The sequence below is a fragment of the Pteropus alecto genome, unplaced genomic scaffold, assembly GCF_000325575.1.
Source record: "Pteropus alecto unplaced genomic scaffold, ASM32557v1 scaffold73, whole genome shotgun sequence".
Lineage (NCBI taxonomy): Eukaryota > Metazoa > Chordata > Mammalia > Chiroptera > Pteropodidae > Pteropus > Pteropus alecto.
In genome coordinates this window covers 2204649-2222069 of record NW_006436284.1, presented here as the reverse complement: position 1 = coordinate 2222069, position 17421 = coordinate 2204649, and the positions used below count along the sequence as shown (strand labels likewise).

General features: G+C 33.4%; 1 protein-coding gene across 1 annotated transcript in view; it reads right to left on the bottom strand.

The window, feature by feature from the left end:
- Positions 1–17421, bottom strand: part of PARP8 (poly(ADP-ribose) polymerase family member 8) — a 146450-nt gene that overhangs the window by 57557 nt on the left and 71472 nt on the right. Inside the window, exons 4-8 of the mRNA XM_025047219.1 lie at positions 11180–11217; positions 4293–4382; positions 3662–3732; positions 2417–2494; positions 1024–1118 (exon numbers count right to left, since the gene is read on the bottom strand). Of these exons, the coding sequence (XP_024902987.1) occupies positions 1024–1118; positions 2417–2494; positions 3662–3732; positions 4293–4382; positions 11180–11217 (372 nt within the window). The remainder of the gene's footprint in view (positions 1–1023; positions 1119–2416; positions 2495–3661; positions 3733–4292; positions 4383–11179; positions 11218–17421) is intronic.

The following is a 17421-nucleotide window of genomic DNA, read 5'->3' as shown; positions in this document are numbered from 1 at the left end:
CACAAACTGTGCTGCCCCAGGATCCACAGAATTCAGTCTAGCAGGAAAGAAGTAAACCAATAATTACAAGACAAGGGAAGTATGATAAATGAGGTAAGAGCCAAATGTGATGGGAGCCCAAGAGGCAGAATAACTAATCTGCATTGGAGATTCAAAGAAGGCTCAAAGAAAAGCTGACCTTTGGACTGGGGCTTGAATAAAGAGAGCAATGGGGGTTGTGAGTGAAACATTGCTTGATAAGGGAAATGCCTGTTCAAATGTCCAATGTCAAGAGGGAATATAGCACATTTGGGGATGGCAACAAATTCTGGCTTTGGTGTATAAGGCTGGAATAGAGGTCAGGTTGGGAGAGGATTCTGGAATTCCAAGGAGGCAAAGAACAGGAATCTGAAATAATCAGATCATGGAAGGTAACTAGTATGGTGGCAGAAAAGGGTTTCTCTTAAATTAGGAGGGTAAAGAAAGGTAAATAAGGATGGTGGAGTCTTCTGAATGATTAAAAGTAATAAAAAAATGGTCTGGAAATTTATCACCAAATAATATATTAAGCAAAGGCAGAATGAAATACATTATCATTCAAATAAACACTGGGCAAATTTATGTCTTTTTTTTCCCCTTTCTGTTTTTGAGGGGCCAGATGACATATCACAATGTGATTTGGTTACCAGTCATTATGCATTATTTACTTTCATTGTTCACATGAATGTGCTCTTGATTTATGATAACAGCATGGGCCCAGCTGGCCAAATCTATTATAGGAACTGATTGTGACACTACTTAAGACTGATATTTTATCAAATTACCTTTCCTAAATAACTAATTTCTTTAATGCACACACACACACACACACACAAATATAGCCATAAATATGCCATTTTGTATAAGTAGAAACACAACAGAATCTCTCAAATATTTTCAAACATAATTAAGCTCAAGAAAATTTCCACTTAAATAACTCCAATAGAAAATCCCAATGACTTACCAAATAATGTTAATTTTTATTCACCAAAAGTATTTATTTACCTTAGAGAAACTGCATGTGGACCATATATCTCTCTCACTGCTGACAAATCAGCTTCGAGCTGTGGGTGCTTGTGCAGTTCCCCGTCATAGTTCACCTGGTGAAAAGGGATGGTTTAGCAGTGACTTAGGGGTAAAGAGAATCAAAAGAACCAAAAAAACAAACTATCTCTTGGACAGGTCACCGCATAGGTTCTGCCATGGACATTTTCTTTGTCACCTTCATTAAAAAATATAGATAATTCGGCAACATATTCACGTCAGTTCTTAAGTTCACATATGTCTAGAATAATTTATCATGTTTAAAAAGCAAAATTAGATTGCTTTGATACAAAGAAAATGCAAATGTTAAGAGGAGTGAAATAAGTGTCTGGCAGATAATCTAAAAAACTTCTAGACTGATTAGCTAGACTGAAGAAAAGCATTTATTTCCTCTCTGTAAGAATTAGCTGTGAAAACACAAATCAAAACTGGAAGAATTACTTTGCATAATGTTAAAATGTTACATTGGTTAAAGAATCATTAGATAAAGTATCCCATTGCTGGAAAGGCATGCTGGAGAGAAGAAACCTAGTTTTATTTAGGTCCCTAACTCTACTACCTTGCATATGCTTGGGTGACAAATTACTGATTTTTGATTCTGAATGAATAAATTGACTTGCATTCATTTATGTAATAAACTTTGGCTTTAAAGTACTTTTTTAAAGCACGATCTCATTTTTAACATATTATCTTCTCTTTATATCATCCAAGTTACAAAGCATATTTGATCAAGTTTACAGAAACAGAACAAGACATCTTATATAGCTATATCCTAAAATTAATGGCTCCGTTTAAAATTTTAACATAATCCTAGAACAAAAAATATATACCCATGTGGCTATGCCATTTTCATGTCTATAAATTACAATGTTTCTTCATAACAACTTTTCAATAAACACTTTACATTAGTACAAGAGGAAAAGGAAAACAATGAATGTAAATAATGGAGATGCTCAATAATTAGGGCCCATCAAGTTTTATAAAGGTTAATCATCTGTTTGAAACTAATGATGCACGCTTTTATTAGAACTGTCATCATTTCAAAATGCTGACTGAGCACGATACACTTAAGAAATGTAGAAAGTCAAAAACATAATGAAATGCTGTGTGCAAAATCACACAGTAGTAAGACAACTTCAATGTAAACGATTACGGTCAAAGAATTGCAAAAGTAACCTTAACTTCTGAAAATTTGTAGAATATGAGAAACAAATAGATTATACACATTTCCTAGTTACAGAACCATGAACAAACACATAGCTCCCTCTGATCAGAAGCACAGATTCCCACCGGGACACGTAGATGGCTATCACTAACTTCGAGCGTGGATGTTTGGAGGACCTGGTGTGCTTACCTGTCCTCCATAATAGAATTCTTCAGAGTCATTATCACCTTCAGAATCTTCTTCCACTGTACTATTTTGTCTTGACTCCTTAAAATGATATAGTAAGAAGACAATGTCAATGTTTAAAAACCAGTTTACCTTTTTCTGAAAAGACAGTATATCAAGTGGCCATAACAGGAGGACTTGTTCATATCACATGGATTTTACGTGAAAACATTCTTGGTGTAATAGGAACCAAAAACAAAAGGTAGTAAGAGACAGTTTTGTGGGTTCATTAAACTCTATGTACATATTTCTTAAAAATGCTATTTTGCTTATCCTGAGTTACACAATTTAGTTTTTGATGTATACATAAAAAACTATGTATAATCAATTACAACTTTGGTTTTATTCTGATAAAAGATCTGACAAGCTCATACTGATGCAATTTTTATTAAGAAGTTCCTCAGCATTATTTATCCCAGACTATTTCTTCCACTGCCTACTCTGTACAATGATATGAAAAGACACTTTGAATCCAATAATATAAAAATCAAATTATGAAAATAAGTATGGATTATATTATGAAGAGAACTTCCAGTATATTGAAATTGTTTTTGATTTCAGATTTCAAAAGGATATTTAATTAAATATGCTTAAACTTGAAGTCTGAGTTTCTAATTAACTGAACCACATCTGTTATGTGTCTAAAGCACGAATGATGAAATTCATCTATAGTAACTAATGGTGGTAATCCTATTCCCGGCACTGTTAAAATAATTAGGAGAAAGGTAGCCTCCTTTAGACACAAGAATCTATGAAACCAATGCTTTGTAATCATCCCTAAGTTTCTAGACTAAATTTCAAATTCTTAAGGAAAATTAAAAAAAAAAAAAAAAAAAACCCCAGAAAGGGGAATTTGGGTTTTATACAATGCTAACAGTTTTTGGTTTCAGCAACAGTATTTCTACATCAGTGATTTTCAGTGCAGATAAGGAGAGTAGAATGAATAGTACAACACTAAGTAAGGTTTTATATGTACTCTAGATTTAAAGCAGGCTTTCTCTCTATGATTTTAAAGGAAGTTTCCTTCTCAGAGTTAATTTTAGGCCACTACCCTTCTCATACAATAAACCCCATAAGCCATGAAACTGAGCTTCATTCACTCTGTGCAATTTTAACCTAAACAACAATTATGATATTAACTACAAATACACAGTAAATTTTAAAATTATCTGTACTGTTTTAAAGAAACATAAAATATAATTTACATACCTCCCCATTTTCCTTCTGTAATTTGGATTTTATGGATAAGCAACAATTAATGTCATTTGTCTTTCTTAATTCTGAAAGTTATATTAAAACATCATTTTAGTTTTCAGTATACTATTTATCAAACATTCATACATTTCAATATTAAAACACTTTAGGTGAGTCCCTTTTTTTGCAAGAAATTAAGGGATTTTTAAAATTATATTATGCTGGGGAGTTACATAGTATATAAGCTATTCTGATTTTTCATTGCTCATAAAAATATGGTCAAACTAAAATACCACTATTCAAATTCTTTCAGTTCTCATTATATATTTCATGGGTTCTAGACTGCCTTAAGTATGCTTTTTAAATATTGTTTCTCTAGCAGTGTCATTATGCACGAAAATATTTTCATAAGTGCAAATATCAACATAATACATTTTAAAAAGACTTCTTCAAGCATGGTAAATTTATGCACTTAAGAAACTGCTAAAAAATAAATGCACTTTAGATAGAAAATTTGTATGAAGAACTAGATTTATATCTGTTAAAGATTAATATCTGTTACACAGGCTAAAAGAAACCAAACAACAAAGCTACCTACAAGCAAAAAAATATTAACCTAGAATAAAAAATAGTGTATTCCTACTACCTGTTGCTATTCGATGAAAAATTACTGGAATTGGCTCTGTAGTAACTAATACATCTTCATCATTTTCTGAACTTGACACATAGGTGTTATCTGCAAAGAAATATGGACAATTAAAGACAAATACCTCGAAAAAATACATGCTTTATAAAAATATAAAGTTAATTCTATATCAATTCTAACACTGATGGAGCACACACTGCTGTTCTGATTACTGTCAGAAAAAATGAAGTAAATTGCAAGTTTATGTGTGAACTAATTATAAAGGGCCTCTTGAAAAATGTCTGCATCTCCTAGAGAAATAGAGACTTTGGAATAGACACAACGCAAATACATTTGTAACACCCCATGTGGCAATGAATCGGCTGGATGCAACTAGCTGTCCCACCTCACTGAACAGCATCCTTTCCAACATCCCTATCTTCTACAGGAAGCAGAATGAGTTAGGGGAGGGGGAAGCTAAACAAGAACACTGGGACACAAAAAAGAGCCAGCATCAAGTCTCTGAGCTACAGCCTTTGTTGTAAATCATATCTCCCACAGAACTCTAATACATGTATTTAAATTGATATAAAGTCTCACAATTATTCTTCTTCCACGAATTAATTTTATCTAAGTCATCTACACAAGCCGAATGCATAGAACACTTTAAGTTGCTTATGCATCATCTGTTTACTCTGGAAAAAAACATTTTTATAAATTTAGGATTCTTCCCCGATAAATACTGATCTTCAAGTGTATGGTAATATAACATAACACAGCTGTTTATTCTATTTTGCTCATTGATGATTACAGGGCATCTGTGAGACAACTATTTGACAAATACTTCACCAATTCATTAAATGGTCCAATAATACACTCATCAATGATGTATAAAATATAAAAAATACAAATATAAAAATAAAAGTATAAAATATTCCCGACACGTAATAGAAGCCTGTTATCAATTTCTGTTCAGGGAAATGAGTGTTGATGAGTGACTAAATACACAATAAAAAATCTTGAGCCGAGTTTTCATAATATTGTGTCAGTCCAGTGAGAATATGATTTTTAACTGATAGAAATCTAAAGCATTACTTTATTTCTAAAGGAACATCCATACTGTTTTTAGACCTTGAGTAGTGAGTAAATGACAGTGATATGTATTCACAGCATATGTAGCCACACAAGATTCTCGAAAGACATAAGGTTTTCAGAGACATTCAGGAAGGTGAGAGGAGACAAGTATGGATTAGATTTGAAATAAAACAGGGTTGCCTCATTACTTCGATTTGTTTTAATTACCAGGTTTGCCTTATTTTGTTTTCAAGTAGCATCAAGGAGGGTGTGAGATTTTTGTGTTTATCAAGTGAGACCACAGATTAAGAAACAGATTTCATATAAATCTGTTTAACTTTTGTCTCATGTTAGTTGAGACCGCTTATCTGGGGTCTCTTCTGTCAGTAACCTTACACTTTCAGGTAAGGATCAAAAAGTCCTCTGTTAAAACCAGTTTTTAAATTTCTTAAACCCTCAGTGAGAATCTTACTGATTCAAAGTTATTTGCTACTGAATCAACTTAATTAGGTTTTCCCTATGCACGACGGATTCCTTGAAGCAAACTTATGGAGAAAAATTTGTGGAGTATTAAAGGGGAACACTAAGCAACAGAAGTAACAGCTGACCACCAACCCAAAGGAATATCTGCAAATATTCATAAAGCAAACACAGGAACATGCAATATCTTGGTGTCATGGATTGAGAAGAATTTTATGAAACGACAAAAGGCAAGCAAATGAGAACTTTCTGTTTAAGAAAACGGGGGAATAAATAGCTCTATTTAAAGAATCAAATGGCTTATGGAAAGTGTCGACCCTGGAAGGCAGCGAGATTTGATTCAAGAGATATAATTTGGTAATACATGTTGCATAATGCAGAAAGACAGGATGACGTATTTAAACATATCATTTTCCAAGAGATTTTCTATCAGTTTGTATTTTGATTAGTATTTACGCATTACAATTCTTTTAATTTCTGTTTTTGGCTTAATTTACCCAAATCAAAATGTTTTTAGTTTTTATGACGATCTATTAAATCACCTTTACGATGTAAAAGGTCAGATTACACCCAAGTCAAAAACAATAACGGAGGAGAGCTGACAAAGCACCTCAACTCTAGACCCTGCTACCGGCCAGCTGCTGATCCCATTAAACACCCACACCACAGTCTGTTTAGTTGCAAAATGAAGAAGTTTTCTGAGGGTCTTTGAGGATCATCCCAGCTGTGTGAATGGAGTCTATGCTTTCTTCTGTTGTTGTTTAAATAATTATTTCAAATCTTCCACAAACTATTTTGACATCTGTAATAATAATATCACCTTTGTTTAGACATGGAAAAGTAGGACATAAAAAGGGTAAGGAATGCATTTAAGGTAACGAAATGAGTCAGTGACAGAACAGAATGTTTTGAAACTCAAATTCCTTCACTGTAATTCTCTCACTTGACTCTAGAGCTGCCAACTGTTTTTCTTACAACTTCTGAGAACAGTTAGGTTCTTTAAAGTGTAAGTTTTGCTGAGGACCTATATATCTTTGTTAAAGGCTGTTAACAGGATAAATATTTTCTCTTCCCTTCCCTACCAGACTATACAGCATTACTGGAACTTTTGTAAACAACCGAGGAGAGATGAGTAGAGAGCTACAGAAAAGCATCTCTTAAAATACTGCTTTTATTCTATTTCGAATGCAACGTAATTTAAGCAAAGTCACTCCATTATTCATTACTATGTAACTTAAGAGAAATAATTATAAATATAAATAATAATATTGGTTTTATAACATGCATATTTTCCCTGAATGTTATATGTAATATTCAGATTAACCCCCAAGCCAATCAATTATTTTCCTTATTTTAAAGATGAGGAAACCAAGGCTTACAGAAATGAAGTAACTTGCTCAAATTATTTAAGTCATATTACAGCTAGTAAGTGGTAAAACTTTCTGAATCCAAAATATCAATGCTTTGCTATATTTTTTAATATCAAAATATTGTCACTTGACAATTGCGGTAGCTATAGAACACATAAAAGTGATGAGAAAATTCACACTCATCAGTAGTAAGCCTCCTAATTAAAGGTGGGAAGTGATGAGAAAGAATTCTGCTGTTCTGTTATGGCAAAGCCAATTATCTATGACTTATAATATACCTACCTTTACAAAATAACAAACTGTCTACAGTATAAACTCCATACAGAAGTACAAGTAAACCTGAAGGCTGCTCTATTTATTCACTTTATTTTGAAGAGCAAGCATATTATTTAGTATTTCATTTATATACATGTTATTTTGTATACCTCAAACTCAATAAAGACCCCCTAAATTTTCACACACACACACACACACACGCACACTACGATGAGTTTCAATAGATGGCACAGGTTAATTAAGAGATTAAAGTTATAAAATGACAAATCAGATTCTAAAAAAATAAATATGGTAAAGTGCTAAATTTGGAAGATTATGCTGATAACATTTCCATAGGGCAAGGAAAATTCCCTATTTTCAAACTTAGATGATGAGCTAATCATTGAACCATATAATCCAGGAAAAGTAGGGAAAAAAAATGCCCGAGTAAAATTAGTAAAAGGAATGAATAAAAGTATTATCAAGGTTAGTGCATTTTGAAATTAAAAACATAAAAGAGAAAGAATTTTTAACACAGGCCAACTTTTTGGGAAAAATAAATCAAAGGGGAGAAAAGATAATAACAAATATAAAGCAATAGAAATGGGAAAGGAGAAATAACCACAGAGATGCAGAAAACTTTTAGATTTATAGATTGAATACTATAAAAAAAATTTGCTAAAAAATACTGGACATTTCACCAACATAGTGAGCTTTCACAAAGACATGTTAAAAAATGAATAAGAAATATAAAATAGAACAGGACAATAATCATGGAAGAAAAATATGACAACTGCTCTGGAACCATCCTTGAAAAGATATAAGGCTCAGAAAAATTTGCTCGCAAGTTTTAGCAAATGTCAAAGAATGGTTTAATTCTTGCAGTAATTTGAATACTTTAATAACAAAGTATATGATGTGTATAAATCTTTTAGATCCACATTAAGGTATCTGCTAATACCTTGTCACCCCGCTGTTTAAAGGAGAAAGCATATATATGGTACCCCAATAGATGCCAAACAAAAATTTGATAAAGATTTAATACTTATACTTAAAAAAAAAAAACAGTTTGGTAAATGAGAATAATATTTTCTTTTCTGAAAGCAACTGGAAGCATGCTCACTAATTTTGAGAAAAGAAACGAAGCTGCCAGCTTTTACAACTATTTTTAAAAATTATTCTGGAAGTTCTAACCAGTGCAAAAGTAGAAAAAACACAGGTATGAATATTGAAATGGGAGAGCAAACATAATTTTTATATAATATTATCTATCTGAGAAATCAAACATATCAACTGAACTCGGTACAAATGAATATAGATTAAAATTTAATAATTGGGAAGATAATATCATAGCAACATTCACTTTAAAAAAAGCTCCATAGAAATACTACCACCAATTCTTCTCCAGAAGTGACAGGAATTAGATCTGAATTATAAATTTGGGTTTTACCACCAAACATATCCTTGGGAAATACTATTTGACCTCTATTAGGACATTTCTTCAAGTATAAAATGTCATGACAGCCCCTGTTCTGTCTCTACACAGACTGGCATTTAGAATCAATTCAATTATGTATATGGAAATACTTAACATACAGGGCCAACCAATTCAAAATTCTACCCCAGACTATATGTATCTCTCCCATCCTCGTGCTTTATTTATACTCCTTTTCTTTTAAGAAATAAAATTATATTGGAAATTCACTACGAACCGCTCCAAGAAGGGGATTTAATTTTAAAAAGCACAAATGATAACCAATGCTTTATTTTTAAATTTTAATTCTTCTGTATTGTATTTCTAAGTGGGACCCTAGGATGGCAAGAAAAAGTCAGAGTAACACCTCTTCGCCACAAGAGGGAGCTAAACATTTGGTTCACTTGATTTATTAAAGGCATTTTTTACCCTATTTCCTATGCTACAGAATAATTCACTGTCTTTAAGTCGACCTTTGATTTGTGGCATTATTTCTATCATCTTGACTTAAAAGTCCTGCACTTCTCCTGGCTGACATCTCTAGAGCTGCCTCAGTTGAGAAGCACAATAATTACAATAGTGGGGCTTTTATTTTCCTAACGTACTTGGCAAACATTCAGCATTGAAAACATATTCTAGCATAATAAATGAGAGAGCTGTTTGTAAAATCATCTACAAAAAATATTTTTTATAAATATATTTTGTCTTGATTCTTCCAATAAAATCTGCCTAGAATACTTTTTACACTTCTATTTAAAAATAAGTATAACTTTAATAAATGACTCCTCTTGTAAAAATGTACAACGGTTTTATAAAATACTATGCTTACAACATATGGAAATCATACCAAAATAAAGGTAAGGCAGTTTATGATTAGAAAATTGCTTTAAAAGGTAACACTTGATCTTATAAAAAGATTAAAATTCAAAATGCAAATGGAATGCCCCAGGAAATGCTTAGCTTAAATGTTAAGAAATGTTTTACAATATCCTATACCACATTAGGAATTAATTTTTTTTAAAATACTCAAAATATATATAATCAAAGTTACTTATATCAATCTAGTCATTTTATACAGAAAAACATGATCCCAATTATGCAGAGGATGTAAATAAAATAGCTAAATTTGAATAGGAATTGGAATTATGATTTCAATTTATGACCCTGACAGGTCACAACAGTTAGTCTGGTAACCATCTGATTTTATTAAGCAACACTGGAGTGAAAAATGCACGTGTGTGTGTGAAATACAGGCAGTTAAAATTTGCTATTCTTTGCCACAGAATACAATAAACAATAGATTCTCACTTTATACCCTCTCACTGTGGTACGCTAATCAAGTCATATGTGATCTCTACTAAGTCTACAGTGCTTGTGCTCTTAATCAAGATAAAATTACAGCTGTCATTTCTGAGGAAAATACTAAAGCGAAACATCTTGTTGATGTCTTCAAATTATCATGACTTAAATGTCAGCTTATACATCTTGGGCTCTGATGTGATTACAGTGAGTCTAGAGAATATGACTGACCATGACCTAGAAGAAAAATACTTGTTTAATTTACAGAAAAACCAGTCTGCAGTGATCTTATATTCTGTACTCTACGGCCAAGTGTTTGTGGACCTGGTAATATATTTCAGGGCACAGAGAGAGGACAGCTGTGAATATGCACAAAGCCTAGTATAGTCCAGTTGTACAGTCCACAGGCTCTGGATTATTGAGTTCAAATCCCAGCTCCTTCTCTTACTAGCATTGTCATCATTCCGCCGTAAAATGGAGATATCATAGTAACAATCTCATAGGATTGTTGTGAGAATTGTTTATACTTAGAGAAATGAAAAAAAAAGACCTATTTATATTTAGCTGTGTTATTTTTAGCTATTATTATAGTTGTTATTTTTACTTACTATTTTTACATTATGAAAAGCTAAATAATGTTCTAAAACCAATAGCTCAACCAGGTTAGAGATCTTTAATTGTAATGATGTAAATATTTAGGCTGGAGCTATCATATGAACTGGGCTCAAGTAAACTACTTTTCATTGGGAAACTATTTTGATTGTAGACTGCACCTCAGAGTGAGACATGTACCTCACAGGCAATCAGCAGAATTCTTCTATATCTTTAAGTCTTCCCCTATCAATGCTTTACCCCTAGATATAGTCATATACATTTTACATCTCCAGATGAAGAAAATATTCAAAGGAATCATGACATGACTATTTGTAATAAAAATGAAAAGAAGAAAAGCATACCTGGGTAATCTTCAGATACATGGACTGAATAGGATACACTGTTAAAACAGAAAAAAAAAAAAAGGAAAAGGTTCAAGTTACTGCTATAGCAGATATGGTTTTACAAAACAAAACTAGCCTCATGTTACCCATTCATTTATACAGATGTAAGTATGTAAGATAACATACAAAACGGATTGGAAAACCTCTTTGACATCAGAAACTGACAGATTCTTAAGATACATGACATAGGAAACTTACAGATATTTAAGATACATTTGTATAAACGTTTTTGAAATTTCTTTCTCCCAATAGTGAGACTTTCTTTAGTACAGATAGATCTTTTTTATTTCAGCAATGTCTAATATTATCTAATTTATGATCATTTGTGTCAAGTGTTCAGATTTAATCAAATCATCTTTTCTTACCAAAATAAAGTATTCCTTCTGTTTAGTATGGCAGTCAAGAATTTAAACATTTAATGTTGCTTCCTTAAAATATACTGTGCTTTTGAAACATGTCCTTTTCTTCAAAGAATTAACAAAATGATGACAGTATAATAGTCATTCATCAGCCAATCTTTCTTCATCACTATAATAATAAATAAATTACCTCCTGTTCTCAGAAAAATTGAGTTGTTTCAAAAATATTTTTTAAATGGAATTTTAACAGCTTCACAACTCCTTTCTCAGTAACCCCACTGCCTCTTAGTTCTTATCGCATATGACATATGGGAAATTATCATACTTATTTCTTCACTTTTCTATGGCTGTCAACCAGACTGCAGGTTTTTTAGGTTAGGGTCCATATCTACTTATATTTTTTAGCATAGTCACCTATTTCAGTACATGACACACAGTACATATTCAATATTAACTTTTTGAATGGATCAGTGGAGCTGCCGCCTGCCACAGAGAAGTCAAAATTTAGTTCACGTTTGCCAAATTAACTGCCTCTTAAGACCCTCCCCCCAAAAAAGTTCCTTCTCTGAAGGAACATACAGAATACAGAGTCTTTGCACAGTATCATTTATACTCTAAATTACTTGACATATGAACAACTAGGGAAATCTAACCTATGTTCAAGAGAAAATTTGACCCAAGTGTTGGGACTGGCCCACAATGATATAAAAATAAGTTATTATAAAAGTATCCTTAAGGATGTAAAGGAAAATTCAACCTGAAGAAGAAAAGAACAAATAAAAATAGATCATTAGCAAAAGAGTAAACGTTTTGAGTAATTAGAGTTTTAGAAGGTAAAGAGAGAGAGAATAATGCAGGGAAAGAAAAAAAAAAAAACAGTTGAAAATATCCCAATTTGGATGAAAGATGTAGATGTATAGACTGAAGAAGCTCAGAAAACCCAAACAGGATGAATGCACAAAGAACTATACCTGCCACCTACACCACAGTCAAACTGCTGAAAATCAAATATAAGGAAAAAATTTTTGCAAGTTAAGAAAAAATGATGCATTACAATAAGAATGAATGTTGAGTTTTCATAAGAAACTCTAGAGGACAGAGGACCATAGAACATTAGAGTTTAGAGGTGTGGGGACGACAACTGTGAACCCATAATTCTATATCCAGAACATACATCAGTCAAAAATGAAGGCAATAATTAAAGAAGCTTTCAGATAAGAGAAAATTGTGAAAATCTGTCCCAGCAGACCTAAGATACAAGAAATGCCAAACAAAATTCTCTAGGCTGACTATCAGAAAGTCAAATATCCAGAAGAAATGAAAAACACCAGAAATCATAAATATAAAATTATGACTATTTTTCTCTTCATGGTTTTAAAATACATGTGACTGTTTAAAATATAAGTTCTAGCCCTTCATTGTGGGATTTATAATATATGTAACTAAAATACACATGACAATTAATAGCATAACATCAGAGAGGGACTGAATTGTCATATATAGATTCAAGGTACTTTCATCTTATGTGAAATGGTATAATATTGACCCTAAATAATAACTCTAAGAAAACTTAAATTATTGTAATCCCTAGAGCAAACACGCAAAAAAAATGTTAAAACAGATAAATTGACATGTAATTCTAAAATCATTTTGGAACATTTAATCCAAAAGAAAGCAGGGACAGAGGAACAAAAAACAGAAGGGAAAAATAGAAAAGCAAATAGTAAATGGTGCCTAAATCCAACCACAGCAAAAATGGCATTGTATATAAATGGACTAAATATACTGAAAAAAGGCAAAGATAACCAGAGTGAATAAAAAAGCAAGTTGCAAATCTATGCTGTCTTTAAGAAATCCACATTAAAAGTAAAGGCATACACAGATTGAAAATAAAGAACTAAAAAGATATACCATGCAAACGGTAAACATAAGAAGGCTGAAGTACTTAAATTACTATTGTTAGGCTTCGAGACAAAGATATCATGATGATAAAAGGGTCAGTTCATTAGGAAGAAGGAACAAAATCATAAATGTGTATGCACCTAACAGATCTTTAAAACACATGAGGCAAAGCCTGACAGAATTTAAGGGAGAAATAGATAAGTTCACAACAAAGTTTGAGTAATTTACAGATCCAGCCCCTGCCCTACTCTGCACACACAAAATCATTAAAGACACAGAAGATCTGAAATAGATATCACAGAAAACCACCACAGAATATCCTTTTCTTTTTAGGTACAGATAGATGGAATGTTTACAAAGAGAGATCACCTACTGGGCTACAAAGCTAGTCAATAAATTTGAATGGACGATAATCACCACAGTTCACATCCTGGGTTTCCTGGCTCATCCTACCCTGTGACACTAAGTCTTAAGTCCTCAAAAGACACTTCCTTTTAGAATTTGTGACTGGACTTTGGGCTCTGTGACTGTGAGCACAGGTAATGCAACCCTCTCAGGAAGACCAAGTCTCCAGGATCCCACCAAGTTTCTGGCATGCTGCTCAGTTCTTGGGGAGAGATTAAGTGTGGACAAGAAAGAGGGGAGAAGGAAAGGAAGATGGGTGTCGACATACTGTGTTTTCATAAAGCTCATTTAATTGTTCAATTAATTCAAGAAGCACTTCTTGGTAATCTGGTAAAAGCCAACACTGTGTTAATGCCACATAAGATTTAAGTGGGGAAAAAAACTAGGAAAAATAACTTTGAATGATTAATTTGGAGGGAAACGAAGATTACGAAACTTAAGGAATATGATAGCCAAAGGAACTCGAACACTTTAAAGCAATATAATACTTTTTTAAAATTTTTATTTTAAAATAATTACAGGTTCACGTGAAGTTGCACAAATAGTACGGAAAGCGAGGTCTCATGTATCCTCCACCCATTTTCCCCAACTGATTACATCTTATGTACCTACGGTATAATATCAAAAGTAGGAAATCGACATAAGTGTAAAGTTTGGGTATACTTCTATGTCATTTTATCACATTTGGATCACGTACTCACTACTGCAAATCAAGACACAGAACGATTGGATCAAGATTTCTCTCCTGCTATACTCTTTAGGTCCCCCCTTTACCACAACATCCCTGACCTTAGGCAGCCACTAATCACTTTTCCAACTCTACAATTTTATGATTTCAAAAATTTTATATAAATCGAATCATGGAGTAGGAAACATAATGATATTTTAAGGCAAAATTAGTATTTTGAAAAAATTACCAAAATTGGCAATACTTAGGATATACTAAAGAAGAAAGAGATCGAATTAAGAAGTTACTATAGTAGTAAAACGTGAGTAAGTATCAGTGAGAAGGTACCGAATGGCAAGGAGAAGGCAGGAACAAATGGCAGATACTGGACCGCAGCCAAGAGCCCAGCTTAGGGAATCATGGCCCTGAATCCAATGCCAAGAATTGGGAGACAAAATAACCATGTCAATGGTGCCTCAAACAAGCTGGGGAAAATATATATTATGACCCCATATGAATTTGTTTTTCCATGATTCATTCTCTTATATAATGGAACTGCACTATGCAGAAATGACATTATTAATGATCAAGGCAACCCTTCATCTGGCAGCACTATGTGACAGAAGCCTGGGACATTGCCAGGTTATACTCAGCACTAAGGTCAATTATTTTCCAACAGCATACCATCTCAACCAATGGCAGTTAGCTTCATTTTTCATCCAAATCAATATCTAAATCCAGAATGAAGCCTTAATACATTCCTATGTCCATCTCCGATTAGGGAGCCTGTTGTAAGGAGAGCCAAATAAATAGGAGTCAAATTTCAGCTTTGAGCTTTACTAGCTGGGTGGCATAAGAAAAGTAATTTCAACATACTCAGCTTCAATCTCTCTTCAGTAAAATGAGAGAATCCAGACCTACCATACAAGCCTGCTGCGGTGATTTAATGGCTTAACAGGTGTAAGCCCCCAGGACAACGCCAGACACACAGCAGCAGGTGCCAAATAATTTTAGTCAGCTTCCAGTACAAGCAATGGAAATTTGTAGAAGTGAAATTTTACATGAATGAATGTTCTCTGGGGAACTCAATTTGCCCCAAATCACAATATACATATTACATTTATCCAGAGACAAAAGCTAACACTGATGATTTTATTTTATGGTTATATTATCTTCATGGTAACAGGAGACATTTCCATGTTCACGATCATACCTAATTTTTCAAGTACAAAAAAGAAAGCAAAAGCCCTATAAAATGATTCATCAGCTCATGTGCTATAGCATTTTCTTGGTGGTACACCAGAAGGAAAATCACCAGGGCTATAAAATCCGAATCCGTTTCACTTTGTGGCTTACAGAGTTCTTAGGGAGACAATCTAGTAGCAGCAGACATGGATGATTAAGCTGAAGGCCCTAATAGGTAGGGCTAAAAAAAAGAGCAAAGGACAAAGCTTAAACAGATAGCAGAGTAAGGGTAGCATGTGCTGTACGTAATAAATACTAAAGTAGGCAAAAATATTGTGAAGAAGTAAAAGGTGAACATAAGAAGGAACAAACACCTGGAGCCAGCTCTGAATTGATTCATGAAAAAATGTTTTCAGCGTTTTGGAATATTCTAAATTACAATGATATTGAGGAGCTATGCCAGAGAAAGTCAAGTCAATACGTGTTTGGTATATACCATATGCACCACACAGTACTAGGCTGTTGATATCACAAGTTTAAAACTAGATTCTATAAATTATTTCTATAACTTTGAAAATTTTTAAAAATAAAATGGTTGTTCTTATCCCTTATTCCTCTGAAAACATCTGCCCCAACCAAAGAAACCTCTCAATTGCCAAGAGCCTCTGAAGGAGTTCATGGAGGAAGCCCTCAGGTATCTAATATCTACCTAATCCTGTATTTTGTTTATATATTTGTTTATTCCTATAATTAATATCATTCATGGGGTCATTCTGGTATCTAAACTCACCACTCACTCCACTGCCATCCTATTCCTTCTGAAATGCCTGCAAAGTACTAAGAATAGATCAAGTTCAGATATAGTTCCCAAGTTCACAGATCTAAAAAAAGTTCTTTAAGAATAGTAGGAGCTAATGGAAGATGGCAGTTTTAACACGACAAAGATAGGAACTCAGACTTGAGATGAAAGAGTTTTAGATTTAGAAAACCTTTCAAAAGTACTGAATTTAATATCTGTATTTTATAAGTAGGCCCCAATATGTTGTGACTTTCTATCATCTCTAACTCAAAACTCCTGGATCCTGGACGTGGTTCCATAGTGTAGCGGTTAGCACATCTTCTTTACACGCAGAAAGTCCTGGGTGCGTGCCCCAGTGGAGACACGGTCCACGTTCTACAGCCGTGCCACCCTGAACAAGCCCAATGTATGATCTCGGAAGCTAAGCAGGGTCGGGTCTGGTGATATACTTGGATGGGAGAAATTCCTGGATCCCGAGCTCATACTTTTTCAAGTACAACCAGGTTTTTCGACAGAGCAAGCAATACCAATATTTTGTTGTACCTCATATCCTTTTACCTTACTCTCTAAAATTTAAAACAATTTCTCTGTAATCAGAGAAACCAAACCCTTACTTATCTTTGCTCTCCCAGTTAGATCATTTTAGAATTTACTTGAGAAAAAGCAAATTGCAGAAACTAACAAAAAATTGCAGCTAATGGCAGTCCTCCACCCTAGCTACAATGCTTATGAGTACACGCCTCAACTCTGTATGTTCGCTTGCAAAACAACAGCTTAGGCCTAAGGATATATGTATCCCACCCCACTCACAGACCCACTGGGAGCTTATTAGAACAAAATCCACTCTGATACTCAGAATTCTGCCTTCCCTCACTCTTCAGTC